The following is an 18025-nucleotide window of genomic DNA, read 5'->3' as shown; positions in this document are numbered from 1 at the left end:
CAGGTACCGGAGATAGTCTGTGCAAAATTCTACAGCGACACGCGCGCCGCAAAGCATCGAAAATACAATTCAAAGCTCCCTCATGCTCTCCTTTGAGAAGCCAGCTTCACCGCTCCCTGCGCTGGCCCGACGGGCCCCGATAACGACGTACGTATCGGGAACGACGTCCATTGGTCCGTCTAGCTGACTGACGGGAGAAGGATGGGTGTCTACCGCTCGCAGCGCGCTTTTCCCTCGCCACGGCCAGACTGAATCCAGCGGCGCGCGCTCCCTCGACCGTTTTTTTTTTTTTTTTTTCGCGCTCGCGGAGAGCCACGCCCCACCTCCCGCCAAACGCGGAGGAGGAAGGGGAATTTGTATTGTGGAGGCTAGACGACCTCGGGCAGGAGAGTGAAAAACCTTTGCGAGGGAACGGAAGGAGAGAGGCAGGATAGAATCGGGTGATTGAGGTGGCTGTAACTGCGTTATTAGTTACTCTTTTCAAAAACATTTTGCGGGTTCCAGGGGCGAAGTCTCACAGTCACCGGGGAAGAAAATATTTTCGACCGGAGGGTGGACAGTGGGCCTTTAACGCGGTTTATGTTCCCGTACCTGCACTTATGCTTGAGCCTAGTATGCTGCCGTCTCTCTACAACTCTATAAAAACCTATCTGGCACCGAAACTGTTGCCTCCACAGGAAGATGCTTCATCCTTTTATCGGAGGTGTGTGTTTGGAAAATGAGCAAATAAAGTTATAGCCTGTGCATGTTTTGCTTAGTTATGCGTTATATACTGAACCCATGCACAAGAAGTTAGATTTGCCTCCCTATCAGTAATTATAGCTCTTCTATGTGATTTTAAGTGCTTAGGCAGATAAGCTGGAAAATTTAATTGTAACCGTCGCTTCCCACGACTTGCAATGAAACGTGCATATTTTAAAGCAAAAGATTTCATGTTTATTTTAATTTAGCACTGATAAAAGAGTGGATTATAGCTTTCAAAAAGGAGAATTCGCTGCACGGAACCATGTCAGTTTGGGTAGCATTGTTAAAGGGCTACCGATAACAAGAGAAAAGCTAATCAAAAAAGCCTTTCGCCTGCTGGCCGAATTTTATGTGAGGTGCTAATCCGACAATAAAGCACGATCACACGCTGAAAGATGTTGCATGTATATATGCGAACTGATTACCTTAGTACAGGGGTCAGTCAAAACCGCCATCAACTTGTGGTGCTATTACTCGAGGAAGAATAGCCTGTATTTCTTCCACGTCCTTTTATACATCATTGCGATATCTGCGACGAGCTGTCAGTAAGATAAATTGTCTTGAACCGTCTAGCTCTAGAATTTCCATGGGTGCAGTTAAGTCTGCTTAAAAGCAGTAATGCAAAAAATTTGCGAGTTCTGCAACGCCACCTCGCGGATTCGCCCGGCACTAAGCTAGCGGACTTCGGCCTCACTTGGCCAGATGGCTTATGTGCAGGGTGTTTTTACCTAATTTAAATAAAAAAGTTGTGCAGTTGGAGCTTCATTAGGGCGACGATGTTCACTGCACAGCGCGAAACTGTATTGCAGTTTTACACTAGTCGTGATCGAGTGCGGCGATAGTATAGTGCTCTCGTGTCAGAGCCATGCAGAGATGCTGATCTGATCGTTCTGATGCTGGTTCGGAACACAGAGGCGGCAATGTTTTTCTCAACTGTCAGTTCATGCGGACATGCTCTATCACGCAAATTCTGTCCACAATTCCTGTCCAGCCGCTCAAGAAACAAAAAATTATTCCGCATTCAAAAAGATGCGCATGCACGAGTTTAATACGACGTGGTCCCTATTGATTCTTTCGCATTATACAAATAAATAAAACTTTAATTATGACAAAACACATTTGAACTGAATGTTTCCTGTTTTTTATCAGCGCCGACGGTACCTAACTGCGTGCTTGACTAAAGTCTCTCGCTCCTTATACATGATCGCAAAGCAACCAGTCGAGTGCTGTAGGGACGTTATTGACGATGTTTGCTTTTAAATTTTGCATATTAGCCCTTTGAATAGCGCCTAGCTAAGATGAAAGTTCGCATGAACAGCAGATACATTACAATAGCTGATCGTTTCTTTTAAATCACACATTTCTTCGGCTATTCAAGGCATTTTATACTCCCAACGACAGCTTCAGTGAGCACTCCTAGGACACTTGCGCTGAAACTTGTTGCTAGACAACCGAATCGCGTAGTTTTCAGATAGCACGTTCAAGCGCTGTTTTCGTTGTTGTTTAAAGCGCTCAAGTGAGAGACAATCGCTTCTCAAAAGTAGAGCTGAGTGCGCAAGCCAAGTGGGCGTGAGCATAAAGCCAGGTGCCTCGTGCACTTTTCGACCACTGCTCACAAGGATTGCGCCTACAGCGCATGGTGTCACTGTTCAAGTTTCTTACCGGAGTGTAAAGAGCTCACAACGTTAACGCCTCTAGATTCCTTTCAATGCCTGTCCTTTTTATCCTGCTTCACGCAGACGGTGCTGATCATGCACAACCAGGTGGCATGCCGCCAAGCAAGCAACTACCCCGAGCCCGACACGTACCGACCAGAGCGGTGGCTCAAAGAGCGTGCCGAGGGTGGGCGGGCTCATCCGTTCACACTGCTGCCGTTCGGCTACGGGCCCCGGATGTGTATCGGCAAGCGGTTCGCCGAAACCGTCATGTGTCTTCTGGTGGCTAGGGTGAGAGTGAATCTCATGTTTTTCAACCGGTCCCTGAAGTATCTGTGATCAATTCGTTATGGTATCGACTTGCCAAAATAGTGATCTTGTTGAATGTCAGCAAAGTAATTAAATAGTTCACTGGCTGATTGACTACGTAATTTTACATAATAAAATGATTGCCAATTTTATGCAGCAAATAGTTTTGTACAATTGGTAAATTTTTAAAGCTGCAGGTGTGAGCTGTCGGTGTGGTTGCAGTGCAGCAGAGATTTTCATTTTATTCATTTATTGATTCAGTGACAGGCCGATTAGATGAGATATTGTTAATACGTACAAGGTGGATATGTTTTATATTTATTTTTTTGAATAGGAGAAAATTCCTGTTAATTAATATAAATAACTTTTGACTTTGAGATCTTTTACATAATCCGCGCGGTCATGAAGTAAGATTCCGTCACCTTGTACACTTTCAGCCCATAGTAATGCCCAGGAACTGAATATTAGGTGAGCTTGTAAGCATTACCGAGCACCTCATGCGCTACACAAGTAACAATTTGAAAAGCGTTATGATCCAGTTCGTGCGAGCGACGACTCCAATAAGCAAACTCCAGGAAACTCACTCGAATTTCCTCTCGAAAATAAACGTTCAAGAACCGACAATTCTGCTTTCTTGCTTTGTTGCAGATTGTGCGCAACTTCGTTCTGGAGTACAAACACGAGGATCTCGACTGTTTCACGCGCCTCATCAATGTGCCGGACAAGCCACTCAGGATGACTTTCATCGACCGGGATTCGTGAGCCAAGAAAAGCAAGGACGTCTCCTGGCACCCACTTTCGTTGCGAAAAGTACTCGGACAACTTCAGATCATACTTCTCCACGATGAGTGCTTGAAGTCGAAGAAAAGTTAAGTGAAAGTGCCTCCATTAAAAACTCCGCTCTCGATGACCTGCTGATTGCAGCTGTGAGTGATCGTTGATAACGAACGCCGTCTGGACATTCATCTCAAAGCACCTGCAAGTGACACGGCATCAAGAAGGGGCTTCTTTTAGGGCTTCACACTTGCAAGTTACGGATTAGAAAAACTAACTGACCACCGACCACCCACGTGGGCCCAGCGTAGTGCCGAATCGCAAAGTGGTCTTTTTCCATCCCGTGACACCGGAATATATACTGACCGTTCTCTGAATGTACCACGTTTGCGTCCAATAATGGACACGCTGCGATGGTTCGCATTCGCACTTCGCACAGTGATGTGAGTCAAGCCTACAGTGTTATTGGACGAAGCCTTTCATGCATACTGTGACCTTCTCCATTCATTTCGTTGCCTCCCCTTCCCCCCTCCCCCCTTTCAAGGTTGCCAATTTGGAACCAATTCCGGCTAGTCTGCCTGCCTTTCTTCTCGCTCTCTCCCCTCTACCCTCTCTCTCTTACAAGCACGACTGTCACATACGTACCATGTTCGCCTTTGTCATGGAATATTCATTTCATTTACCTCGCCAATTTGTGCTTACTAGTGTTATTGTTCATGTTTTTCAAATCCAGGCTACCATATATAGGATTATCATGATACCGATGCATTGTTTCATACTCCACCGATGGAGATATATCTGCTTTTTAACCTTGCAACATGCAAAACGCAGAGCGTTACGCGTAATATTGAATCCTCGATATGATTTTTGTTTTATTTGCTTTCAATGTTCTTCTGACCGCTCATACGCACATTCTTACTGTAAACACGACGGACTGCTCAAATTATCCTTCTCTGTGGACACTGCACGGCGGTCGCGACCATGCTTGACTGCCGCCGTTTTTCCATGACAGAGTGTTTCTTTTCTTCTTTTTTTTTTTCGAGTAGGCTGTAAGAATATTTTTGCTGCACAAACTGGTGCCCTGCTATTGACTACTGCATGTCATATCCCAAGCTTTATTCTTGTCACATTCGTGGAGGCATCCTGCAAGAAAGTAGGAAAATGTAATGATAGTAATTATAATAATAATATTAATAATATTATTAATAAAAATAACAGCAATAATTCTACTATTATGAATAATACTCTAATGGGTCGAGGAAAGCGATACTGCGACCACGGCTTCTGAGACGCAAATGTGTGTCTCGAACAAAAGTACAATCAAATGAAAGAGTCCATTTTTTTTTTCTTTCATGGTATGAAAGCTTGTAATGGTTATTTGAGGTTGCGTGAAGATCTGTGTGTGTCGTTTGCGCTTAGGTTATGAATTGAAGCGTGATTTTGAAATGTCATGAGCACGAAGGAATGTACAACTTTTACCATCCCTTTTTATAAATAGGCTTTTTCTGTACATTGAGGGTGCTTTTACTTAATTTGACTAATTCTCGGTGAATATCTCCTTCCGGGTTACTCCTTCAAGACTACTACTGCATAAAATTAGTGGCTATGTTTTAAAACACGCATTCCGATGCATCTTAAATAGACGATATCACTGTGCTAATGATTGTCTGTATTGTTCTAATGTTTCGGGACACGAAGAATATTGGCGCCAATAAACTGTGTTTTCTGCTGGAATGTTTCAATAATCACTCTAAGCACTCTAAGAACGGTGGAAAATAGCTACACATTGCAATATTAGAGAAATATGCTTAGATTTGACAGATACGCTCATAATATATATATATATATATATATATATATATATATATATATATATATATATATATATATATATATATATATATTGCCACACTGCTGACCATCTTCTGGCGCCACCAAGTGGCCGAATGGCTTGGCACGTGGCTAAGCGTCATCCTCGTCTCTCTCGAGTTTTCGCTTGATTAAAAAGGGCCAGCTCGGTTGTTGTGCTGCTTGCTACGTGTGTTGGTGACATTTGGTGGATTGTGCAGGATAAGATTCCATGTACGTTGCCCCCGAAGACGTCAGTGACGCTGCTCAGCAACGCGTGGACGCGACTCCTGTCCATAAAGCAAGCCGTCGCCTGCGAGGCCTACAACCTGAGTTTGAACCGCTGTCCACCCCGCTACGAACCATGACATCCACGACGAGCAGCCAGACAAGCCAGACAAGCCAGCCTTCCAGCAACGCCCCACCGTTCGTCCTTCTCGCCCCGCGATCACCGCCATCATTTCATGGTGACCGGTTAGAGGATGTGGAAGACTGGTTGGCCAGTTTTGACCGTGTGGCTGCATTTAACCAATGGGACGACGAGCGGAAGCTAATGAATGTGTACTTCGCGCTGCAAGACTCGGCCAAGACGTGGTTCGAGAACCACGAGGCATCCTTTGTCAACTGGGCAGCCTTTCGCCGTGAGTTACTTACAACATTCAGCTCGAGTGCACGCAAAGAAAATGCAGAGATTGCAATTCGTTCAAGGTCTCAACAGTCAAATGAGAGTGTGGCCATGTTTGTCGAGGACATGATGCGGCTTTTCAATCGGGCCGACCCTACCATGCCTGAGGCAACGAAGGTACGGCACCTCATGCGCGGGGTGAAGGAGCAGTTGTTCGCTGGCCTCATTCGCGACCCCCCAAGAACTGTCGCAGATTTCGCGAGAGAAGCTACTAGCATGGAACGTTCCCTGCAGGAACGGAGTACCCAATACGGCCGCCAGGCAAGCGTAGCGGCCACACCCTGCTGCGCGTACGTGCCAGCAGCCAGCGACGAGGCATTGCGGGAGCTTGTGAGGAGCATTGTCCGCTGTTGTGCCTGGCCAAAGCCGCCTAGAAATTCAGCCGGACGCCAAACTTCTTCGGCGAACGCCTCCTTCACAAACTTTGGATACTTCTCTGCAAAGCACCAATGCACTGGAGGCGAGCCGTACCAAAGGGACAGAAGCGACGTGTTTTAACATGCGCTGAACGTCCAGACAGCACGGCGCGCCGTGGCCCTGACGGTGAACCCCTTCTCGCCCCGCGGCATATTTGAAGCGAGAGCGCAGCAAGCTCTCCCATTGGCCCTGCGAAAGTGCTGCCGTCGGATTGGACCATTTTGAGCGTCAACGGTTCTCGGCAACGGAGTCTCAAGTGCTTCCGTTCGAGACTCCGAGTGTGAGTTCGTCACGAGCGTCCATCGGGAGCAGTTCGCCCCCTGACAGTGCGGACGCGGCGGAATCTCCCCGGCCGTCGCTGCGCGAGAACAGTCGCGTATGGCTATGTTAGCTTTCGGCCCCAGAGCCGATCTTGTTGTGTAAATACATGTAAATAGTGTATAAAGCCTTTTCTTCATCTCACCAACGCCGACTCGGATTCATCGCTACCGCCCAGGAAGCTGACAGCCCTCGTTCACGAAACGGGTGACGAGCGCTGCGTTACCAGCTCCTTGGCACAACCCTGTTGACGGTGGGCTACTGTGTGATAACCCCACCGGCACAACACCGCGAAGAGCTAAAAAACCTCCACTTGAATGCTTCCTCTGCAAATAATTATTCTACCGTGGACGTCATCCGTGATGAAATTCGGCGCGCGGTGCAGCCACCACCACCACCAGCACCGCAACCGGAGCCATGCATCATGACTTATAGTGATGTCTTACGTCGACCTGCTCCCGAGCCAAATTCATTCCGTCCCGTTGTCTGACCACCGCCTCGCTACATGCGCCCCGTCGAGCAGCAACAAGATCTGCGCCCCGTCGAGCCACAGCAATACCAGCGTCCCGCTATCAGCAAGGCGCACTTGTGGCGCACGCCCAACAGACGACCGCTCTGTTATCACTGCGGCGAACCTGGTCACATTCTTCGCAATTGCCCATACCGGAGAATAGGCTTGAGAGGATTTCCACCAAACGCGCCTCGACCCCGCTATGGCGAAAGACCACAGGAGATTGAGGAGTACCTGGCTGCTAACGAGATGCAGCCAATGTCACCACAACGGCGGTCGCGATCGACATCTCCGAAGCGTTTTGCTTCGCCCACTCGGTACTCTTCCTCTGGGCAATTCAGAGGCACGTCCCCTCACCGGGAAAACTAAACACGGCGACCTCCGGGGGTGGGGCCGCCGCTACGTTTCAGATTAAACAGCCTCCACCCGACGATTTGACGCGACGGCCCGAGCGGCGACGACCCGATCCGATGAACTTACCGACGTGCTGCGAACGCATTGTTTCCGGGGAAATTTTTGTAACCGCCGACAGTTGTGATGTGACCGCACTTGTGGATACCGGCGCCGATTTCTCCGTCATGAGCAGTCAGCTAGCCACGGCACTCCGTAAGGTTCTGACGCCTTGGTCTGGGCCAATGATGCGTACCGCCGGTGGTCATGTAATGACGCCGATTGGCATGTGCACTTGCCGCATAGAGATCTGCGGTTTTACTTTCACTGGCACATTTGCCGTATTACAAGAGTGCTGCAAAGGTCTGATTCTCGGCATGGATTTTCTTCAAGAGTATGGTGCGGTTATAGACCTTCGGGAGCAGCTCATGGTATCGTTTTCAACGAAGCGAGCCGTTGATAGCAACACGGACTTCCGGAAAACGATGTTGCGTGTCTGTGACGACCACATAACGATCCCTCCGCGTGCGAGCAAGTTCGTCACAGTCGAATGTGATCATAGCACCCGCACGAGTGGCATTGCTGAAGCTAACACGTCACTGCTTCTAACTCGACAAGTTTGTGTAGCTCGGGGCCTTGTCGAACTTGTCCGTGGCCAAGCCAACGTGCTAGTGACAAACTTCACATGTGAACCCCAACATTTGACGGCGAACACGGCGGTCGCTTATTTTGAAGAACTTGGAGAATGTACAGGCCAGTACGCTTTAACCGACACGTCAGACCCCGACAATGCGACGCCTACAGCCATTCAGACTGATGTGAACCCGAACCTCTCGCCCAGTGAGAAACGCTGCATAGAGAATCTTGTCAATTCGTTCCGAGATTGTTTTGCATCAACCTCCAAGGTCCGACAGACGCCACTAACGAAGCACCGAATTATAGTTGCCGATGACCAACGTCCACTATGTCAGCGTCCTTACCGGGTGTCTTCAAAAGAACGTGATGCCATCCGCCGCCAAGTAACAGAAATGCTCCAGGACGACGTTATCCAACCGTCGACGAGCCCCTGGTCTTCGCCTGTTGTCCTCGTCGCAAAGAAGGATGGAACCTTGAGGTTTTGCGTGGATTACAGACGCCTCAACAACGTCACGAAAAAGGATGTGTACCCCCTGCCACGCATAGACGATTCCCTCGATCGCCTTCGCCATGCCACTTACTTTTCGTCCCTTGACCTCCGCAGTGGATATTGGCAAATAGAGGTTGACGAGCGAGACCGTGAGAAGACCGCTTTTATTACGCCAGACGGTTTGTATGAATTTAAAGTGCTCCCGTTTGGCCTGTGTTCGGCCCCTACCACATTTCAGCGAATGATGGACACTGTACTCTCTGGTCTGAAGTGGCAGTCATGCCTCGTATATCTCGACGACGTTGTGATTTTCTCGGACACGTTCGACGAGTACCTGAAACGTTTGCGCGCTGTCTTCGAGGCCATCCGATCTGCCGGTCTCTCTCTAAAACCCGAAAAATGCCACTTTGCTTTTAACGAGCTGAAATTTCTCGGCCACATTGTCAGCGCTCGAGGTGTTAGCCCAGACCCAGGGAAGACGGCCGCTGTCTCTTCATTTCCCAAACCAGCGGATAAACGAAGCTTGCGTCGATTTCTCGGCCTCTGCGCGTACTATCGTCGCTTTGTTAACAATTTCTCCAAGATCGCTGAGCCTCTGACCCGCCTGACAAAAGACGCCGAGCCGTTCTTTTGGGGCCCCGACCAGGAAAACGCTTTCACGGAACTCAAGTCCCGTCTCCAATGTACGCCAATACTTGGCCACTTCGACGAAGAGGCCGACACGGAACTGCACACGGATGCCAGTAACGTTGGCCTCGGTGCGGTCCTTGTTCAGTGGCAGGACGGTGCAGAACGTGTCATTGCTTACGCCAGTCGCACTTTGTCCCGTTCCGAAGTTAATTATTCAACTACCGAAAAGGAGTGCCTCGCTGTTGTGTGGGCAGTCATGAAATTTCGTCCGTATTTGTACGGTCGTCCGTTTCGTGTCGTGAGCGACCATCACTCTCTGTGTTGGCTGGCAAACCTGAAAGATCCATCGGGTCGGCTTGCTCGATGGAGCCTTCGGTTGCAAGAATTTGACGTTACAATCGTGCACAAGTCCGGCAAGAAACACAGTGATGCTGACTGTCTGTCCCGCGCCCCTACTCCCTGCCACGCGGATGGCTCCGACGACGATTCCGTTTTCCTTGGTGTTATCGCGACGTCCACCTTATCCCGAAAGCAGCGGGCTGACTCTGAACTTTTACCCCTCATTGAATACCTCGAAGGAACCGTGTCATCTCCTCCTCAGCTCTTCAGGCGCGGACTGTCGTCATTTTGCCTGCGTGATGGTGTGCTCTACAAGAAGAACTACGGTCCAACAGAAACTGCTTATCTGCTTGTAGTACCCACAACGCTACATGACGAAGTTCTTCGTGCGTGCCACGATGACCTTTCTTCCGGCCATCTCGGGTTTTCTCGCACATTGGCACGGATACGCCGAAAGTACTACTGGCCCAGGCTAGCTGCCATTGTGCACCGCTACGTCCGTACCTGCCGTGAGTGCCAGCGGCGGAAAACACCACCCATTAAACCAGCTGGGCTCTTACAGCCTATCGATCCCCCGAAATTCCCATTTCAACAGGTCGGCATGGACTTACTGGGCCCATTTCCGAAGTCCTCCATGGGTAACAGGTATATAGCGGTTGCCACTGACTACCTTAGCCGCTACTGCGAGACCAAGGCCATTCCACGTGGTACCGCAGATGAAGTTGCGCATTTCTTCATTCACAGCATTGTACTCCGTCATGGTGCGCCAACAGTCGTCTTAACTGACAGAGGAACCTCGTTTACGTCGGCACTCACGAGTGAGGTACTTCGACTCAGTGGCACCACCCACCGCAAGACAACAGCCTATCATCCTCAAACTAATGGACTGACTGAGCGGCTTAACAATTGCCGATATGATTTCTATGTATGTAGACGATGATCATGGGAACTGGGACCGGATTCTGCCGTACATCACGTTCGCATACAACACTGCACTCCAGGAAACAACACGCTTCACTCCATTTCATTTGGTTCATGGACGCGAACCCTCGACTATGCTGGATGCCATGCTTCTTCCAGATTCTGCTCCCTCCACTGTCGTGGGGGCTGACCAATTTATTCGTGACGCAGAAGCTGCACGCCAGCTTGCCCGACAGCGAATTCGGCACCAACAAGTACACGACGCCCAGCGCTACAACCTGCGACACCGAGAGGTGACTTACACGCCCGGCGACCAAGTCTGGGTATGGAGCCCAATACGGTTGCGAGGGCGCTCTGAAAAGCTTCTGCGGCGATACTTTGGACCTTACGAGGTGCTCCGCCGCCTCAGCGCGGTGAACTACGAGGTGCTACCACAAGGCACTGTACGCTCCTCTCGGCAGCCGAAATCTGAAATAGTTCACGTTGCCAGAATGAAGCCCTATTACAATCGGTAAACCAATTCAGGATCCAAACCAGAGCCAGAGACTTTCCCGTATTACTTGCCCCGCTTTTCGACTATTCCCCTACGTTTGCGGCATCGGGTCGATGCCCCTTGGAAGGGGGGCAATGCCACACTGCTGACCATCTTCTGGCGCCACCAAGTGGCCGAATGGCTTGGCACGTGGCTAAGCGTCATCCTCGTCTCTCTCGAGTTTTCGCTTGATTAAAAAGGGCCAGCTCGGTTGTTGTGCTGCTTGCTACGTGTGTTGGTGACAATATATATATATATATAGTGTGTGTGTGTGTGTGTGTGTGTGTGTGTGCGTGTGTGTGTGTGCGTGCGTGTGTGTGTGTGCGTGCGTGTGTGTGTGTGAGTGTGTGAGTGTGTGAGTGTGTGTGTGTGTGTGTGTGTGTGTGTGTGTGTGTGTGTGTGTGTGTGTGTGTGTGTGTGTGTGTGTGTGTGTGTGTGTGTGTGTGTGTGTGTGTGTGTGTGTGTGTGTGTGTGTGTGTGTGTGTGTGTGTGTGTGTGTGTGTGTGTGTGTGTGTGTGTGTGTGTGTGTGTGTGTGTGTGTGTGTGTGTGTGTGTGTGTGTGTGTGTGTGTGTGTGTGTGTGTGTGTGTGTGTGTGTGTGTGTGTGTGTGTGTGTGTGTGTGTGGATTTTATAACAGGAATTTTATGTGGGAAGATATTTTCCTACATGTCGACATAACTGTGCAGTCTGGGAAATATTTTCAAAAGCATCATTATCTGGCCGCACCGAAAAAAATGAATTGATTTTTAGTACCGGAGTTGAAAAAATTTGAGTCCTTTTAAGACTAAGGAAGATCAAAGGCAAGCCCACTATATCAAATGAAATCACTATGGTCCGTGACAGCACTTTCCTGCAGTGCAGCGGAACTTACGAAACCGCAATACGCTCTCTCTCTCTCGTCTATGTGAAGCATTGTCTCCACTTGCAGTTATTTATCTCCTAAAACATATGTGCTGTCAATATTCATTGACGAATATTTCCCGCTTAGCTAACGACTTTCGGCGTCCAATGTCAAGGAAAACATTTGTTTTTTGATTACAGAGGGGCGCATGGCGCCAGCTTCCTCATTGATGGTGTCAACGTATCAGGGAGAGACCCACACGCCGGACTGCCAGGCATAGATGGGTGAATCTGTGCAACTCAATAATTTGGCCGGATAACGCATTACGGATGCTTTTCCTGGTAGCTTTTCACTTGATGGTGTGTCGCGGTTTAGCTCTTGTTTTCGGATTCTCTCATTCACCAATCGCTATACGTCTTCAGGTTATAGTGCAGAGTTCATTTTTTAAACACAAATAATAATTAACATTCATAATAATTAAAAGACCTGCAATTACTAGGGCACATTCTATCGATATAAGCCATCAAACGACATATGAATTGGTGTTGTAGCGTGTAGTTCAATTTATGACGCAATTTACTAATTAGCGGTTCTTTTAAGACACAATTAGTCGACTGCAATTATACTCGAAAAAAGCTATCCAGCGATGTATCACTTGGTTGTTGCAGCGTAAATTACTATCAATAATCACAACTAATTAATTGTAACTAAAGTGCAATTAGTTAAGCTCAGTTATACCTTTCATAAGCTATCCACACTGGTGTTGCTTTTGTTCTTGACGTAATCCATGCACACTGTGGTATAACACTTCTGTTACTAAGGCTTGACGCGAAGGTGTGACTGAGGCTGAGCTGAAGGCAGTCCGCTGGTGCGCGATTGTTAAACTTAGCGGACCTACAACTATAGCCGATAGCCGACACTCTAATCAAATACGAAGTAAAGCCTCGAACGTGCAGACCTCAGACCCAAATGAATATCCCGCTCCTTTTTGCGGACATCCAGCTATCGTGAAGGTGACTGATACGGCAAATGAAGACGGAACTTCATGAAGCAACAATACGCTTTTGCTGAACAGTTAAGAATACAAGTATGCGTCTCCTAGCAAGTTCACAATACTGTAAAATCTTTAAAAGGTATGCAAATCTCTTTAATCTTTAATCCTCCGGAAGGAAAACATTACAATACGTATAATGCGCGACGATTAATGCGATATTATGTGTCAGCATTAGTGCTTACCCCGGACGGAACAGCCGCTGCCGCTTACGCGTTCAGATCATGAGAGCGGACAGAGTGATTCCGTCCGCCAATCTCTGTGCGACAGACGGTGGCCTCCTTCCCCTCTCTCGATCCATTCCAGCAATCGCACCGTGATAAGCCCTACTTTGCTGCGCTCTCTCTACCCTCCAACAATGATTGCTGCCATGGTTTCCTTCGCACCTTCAATCGCCCCCTACCCACTCCTCCCCGTCCCTCTTCCCTTCACCATTATAGGGAAGATAGGGAACTCCCTTCTTTCTCTTTGCCTCCCCTTCATCGAGGCTTCACACGCCAACTCAGAACATTTTAAGAAGCATGTGCTATAAAGTAGCAGCATGTGCTGTAAAGAAAAATACTCGGTGAGTCTATTCCGGAAAGCCAAAAGACCACAGCTGGATCTACGAGTAGAGACGGCGACGCGAGCGCCTTGCGAATGACCGAAGAGGAGCAAAACTGTCTTTTTAGTTCGAGGCTAGACATACCACATGAACGTGTTTATAGCAACACACTCTGCTCCAAATGCGACGAGAAGGTGAAAAAATACGTAGACAGAAGGTCTATCTTGAGCAGCACGCAAAACGGTAGGCACAGCTGAATGCTTCTACCAAGCCATGACTCTCAGGAGACTAAGAGCTGGATTCGTCTATGCGACACGCGAGTAACGAGATGCGACATTTCCTTCGTATTCGGTTCACGTCTCTGCGGCGGAGACAAAGGGAGAATGGCTAGTGAGGAGGAACAACGCTGTTAAGGCGCGCAATCATATGGAAGCAAAAATAAATGTATCACTGTTTTTCTTCCTACGAAAGAATACCAGGGGGGAACCAAGGGTAGTGCAGGGGAACGATTCGGAGAATTTCGTCCCCAAGGTCCGGAGACTAATATTTGTAGCGCTTCCTCTCACGTCCCACGCACCAATGGGCCCAACCAAGGGACGCGCCGTGTTAGCCACTTTCTACGCAGCCCCAGTCCCATATGTATTTGCCGGCCTCGCGCACACCGGCATATTCGAAATCAAATAACAGCCGCTCGGCCGGGCGCCCAGTAAATTACGAGGAAAAGGTCACCGGTGCAGAAAGCGCACGCGTCGACTTTTGGGGGGCAGGAGCGAGGTTCCTCCTGCTGGGATGCCAGTAAAGCTACGCAAACGCATATGCTGCTACGGAAACGAAAAACAAAGCAGGTTTGCTAAGTGGTTTAGAACGTGGCACGTATTAGAGCTTTATTTATGATTTACTCCGTCGGTTATGATGGGTTATGAAAGGTAGCCCTGCTTGTGAGCCCTGAATGCTAAGCAAAATCTTGGAAATAGCTTACGCTTTGCCGCAGAAGTTAAACAACAAGGCTGCATCTTTTTGCCTTTCTTCACTCTTTTAGAGCACAGCTGTTATGTGACCGTTCGGTAGTTGAGCCATGTCACTGCTGTTGTCAGTTTATTCAAGCGAAAGGGAGACACGAGCGACGAGAATCGTGAGCCAAAAAGAATTCCTCAGAGAAAGAAGAGCAACGAGCTCTGCTCCACTCACTCGCTTCTCTTTCTTTTCTTCTGAAATATTCTTTTGCACTCAAGGGAAAAATAAATAGTGATTTGTAAATGCATACATACGTACTAGCAGATCTCAAATTCTTTGCCTCAACATATCGCAAAAACGCCTAAATAGCTAAACCAAAGTTTGGCATTAGGGTGTATCGTAATAATTCTTATCATTTTTTTTTCTTTGTGGATAGGTCTTTTAAGGCCGCATCCAACACAATGGCAAATATTATCCCTTCATATGAATTTCATACAAAAAAAAAGAAAACAAGTAATTGCACCAGCACGATTTTACATTATCCTGATATGTCATTCAGAACATCTCCACTTAATTATTAGTCGTAGAATCAATTGATGTCTTTCTTTTATTGTACGCCACTGCAGTATTTATAAACATGCTACTAGGTCACACACTACACAGCATTCTATAGGCTCTCCTCTAAAACGCTTCGGAAAACGAACATTCGTGGACTATGTTTAGCATTCTTGTTCGGTATGAAGAGGGCCTGTATTTGATCCCTAGCATAGGCAATTGCATCTCTTTATTTCAATGAATTACTTATATCTTGTGACGTCCTTGGTTACAGGAATCTCCGCGATAGGGTTGACTTCGCTCGGACACTCCTTTTATTTGCTGATTTCATTTTCAGAATGTCAAGTAATTTCCCACGGACACCGGACGGAGCATGCGGCACGATATCCTTAACGCTACGCGTTAATAATCTAGCACGCGCTTCGTGCGTGCCCCGATTTTATTAGGGAAAGAAAAGAGATGTATTCCACCCTTTGCCGCCATGAGGATCCTCCGTTGCCGCGGAAAAAAAAAACATTGCTAGACAGAGACCACATCAGTTACCTACCCAGTAGGCTAGAACGGTTAGGTTCCGTTTCTTGAAGGCGTTACATTTGAACGACAGGTGACGGGCCCTTATGTAGCGCGATGTTGACGAATACATTCTTCTTCAAAAGCGTTTATATCACACGCTCTGCTGTTTAGTTACATAGGATGTCATTTGAGTCAGGTAGCCAGTTAAAGATAACAGGACGGCAAGGAAAATTCTTGAGCTTACTTTTCAGCATATTTTTAACATCAGGAGCGCCATTAAGTACTCGACTACAAGGATCAATCAAATGCCATTTCACTGGCCTAAAGGCTTCTCTACAAGTGTAGATCACGTCGTTATTTTTTTTTTTTACATTTCCACTTTTAATCCGTCTGTCCTAGCTTATCTTTATCCGTTTTATCACACCTAGCTCTGAAGGACGACGCGGTAAATTACGCAGCCTAAAGCAGGAACCGGTTGTTAAACAAAACGTTTTCAAGAGGATTATTGACGTAAATGGCATAATACATGAGTCAAATCCTTGTCGAACAGATGAAATGACTGAAGAACGAGATGGTGAATAATTGTTGGCGCAGAAAAAATTCTATGTCGACGCCAAAATGTTCGCAATGCCAGCAGTGACTGAAGGCTTAAAGTGCATCCAAGCTCCAGGAAAATCTCCGGGTTTGGCCTAAACTACATTATGTCAATTAAACTGTAAGTGTAGGCACCAACCGACCAACCGAGAAGCGCCATATACTGCTCCTTTTCCCCAAAAATCAAGCCAATCATAACAAGATGTGCGAAAAGCAGTTTGACATGGTTTGGCTCTTTGGTCTGGCACTGGGATGCTGGCGCAGAATTTGACAAATTGTTAAACGTCTTAGTGCACGTGTTAGGCTTCAAAATTCAAAAGTAGATCGTAATTTTCGAAATTTTTGCTGCACAGTCTACTTTGGGTCATCGCACCTCCCGTGGCGGGGCTAGGCTAAGCATGGGCATCAAAATTTGGTTTGGCGATCTTATGAGCGGCTTTGCTTTAAAATCGAAAAGAAGACGCGTCATCAACTGCCGTGTCACACGAAGCGACGAGGATGATGCTTTACACAGAAATATGCTAGAACCTCGGAAAGGATGTTCTCATGAGGGCTTCCTACTCCATGCACCACAAAGGCTTAGCCAGCACGTTGGTTTAGCACGCTGAAGCGAGGTGGGGAAGGAAGACTGGTTCATAAAATTTCGTAAGAAAGAGTGAGAAGGAGGACCAGATACACGACTGAGGGCGAGAGTCGAAACGCAACTCTTCTTGGCAATGCAGCCAGATGAACAGAGCCGAAACTGGCACACCCTCTTAACGTTATGAAAAGTAGTCACAGTTTGCAGATATGTTCCTGCTCTCTTACTTATGTGTAAGGTCATTGGCTCATACGTTGTAGGAGCCACCAATATAATGCGTTCAGCGGGCACCTCTATTAAGCTCTGAGGCGAAAAAAAAACGTGAACTGATTTTGAGGAAACCAAACGTGCAGTTAAGGTCCCCCTTCTCAGTGCGCACCTAAGTTGTGCCATAATGGAACAACAACAACAAAAAATAAAAATAAAACGTGGCTGTGAAAGCAGATAGAAAGAAACAGGGGCTGCAGTGAAGGGCTTTGAAACAGTTTGGGCCCCCAAGGAGCTTCAATGTGCACTTTAGTTGCAAGTTGCTGAGGGGTGGCAAATCCTCGGAGAGTCCACAGCGTACTCCCTTGGCATTGCGAGCATACTTTGCCTCCTTCAAAACCTGGGCTTATAGCGTAGCGTTTGGCCAGAGTACAACGCACGCCGAGAAAGTGTTGGAAGAGCCACTACTGAGTAACAGTTTTGATTTGGTTTTATGGTATTGTCCCAAAGTGAATCCTGCTCCGAGGAACGCCTCAGTGGAGTGCTCTGAATAGTTTCGTCTACCTGGGGAGCTCTACGTATACTGGCATCACAGAGTACTCGAGCGCCCTGCGTCCCTCCAATAGAAAACGACCGTTGCGTTTGGAATTGAACCTGCTTCCTAGGGCTCAGCAGTAGAGTGCCCTAACTACGGAAGAATCAAGGCTTTATCTATCCTCGAGAGGCTTGCACTGAAGGAAACGGATAAAGAGACATAAGGGCGCATAACAGAAGTGTAAGCAAAAAGTTTACGGCGAAGTAATAGCCGCAATTCAGGCCCAACACTCGATAAATAGAGCAGTGCCTGGTAGGCCTTCACCGCCAATGTTTGCCAAGACCATTATCTAAGAATCTTAAAGCCGGTCAGCGGGCACGGGACAACACATTACGGCGCACGGTACGGAGGCTATCTTTCGCTGCTCTATGCGGGTTATTCACAAGGTATCT

At 47.8% G+C, this 18025-nt stretch overlaps 1 protein-coding gene across 1 annotated transcript in view; it reads left to right on the top strand.

The window, feature by feature from the left end:
- LOC146207742 (cytochrome P450 302a1, mitochondrial-like) overlaps window positions 1-5216 on the top strand; it is a 79309-nt gene extending 74093 nt beyond the window's left edge. The window contains exons 10-11 of the mRNA XM_084590176.1: window positions 2484-2690; window positions 3357-5216. Of these exons, the coding sequence (XP_084446302.1) occupies window positions 2484-2690; window positions 3357-3470 (321 nt within the window). The 3' untranslated portion in view covers window positions 3471-5216. The remainder of the gene's footprint in view (window positions 1-2483; window positions 2691-3356) is intronic.
- The last annotated feature ends 12809 nt before the right edge of the window (window positions 5217-18025 follow it).

Source organism: Amblyomma maculatum, chromosome 1 (assembly GCF_055883805.1).
Source record: "Amblyomma maculatum isolate TAMU_Amacu chromosome 1, ASM5588380v1, whole genome shotgun sequence".
Lineage (NCBI taxonomy): Eukaryota > Metazoa > Arthropoda > Arachnida > Ixodida > Ixodidae > Amblyomma > Amblyomma maculatum.
This window is presented reverse-complemented; position numbering and strand designations above follow the sequence as displayed.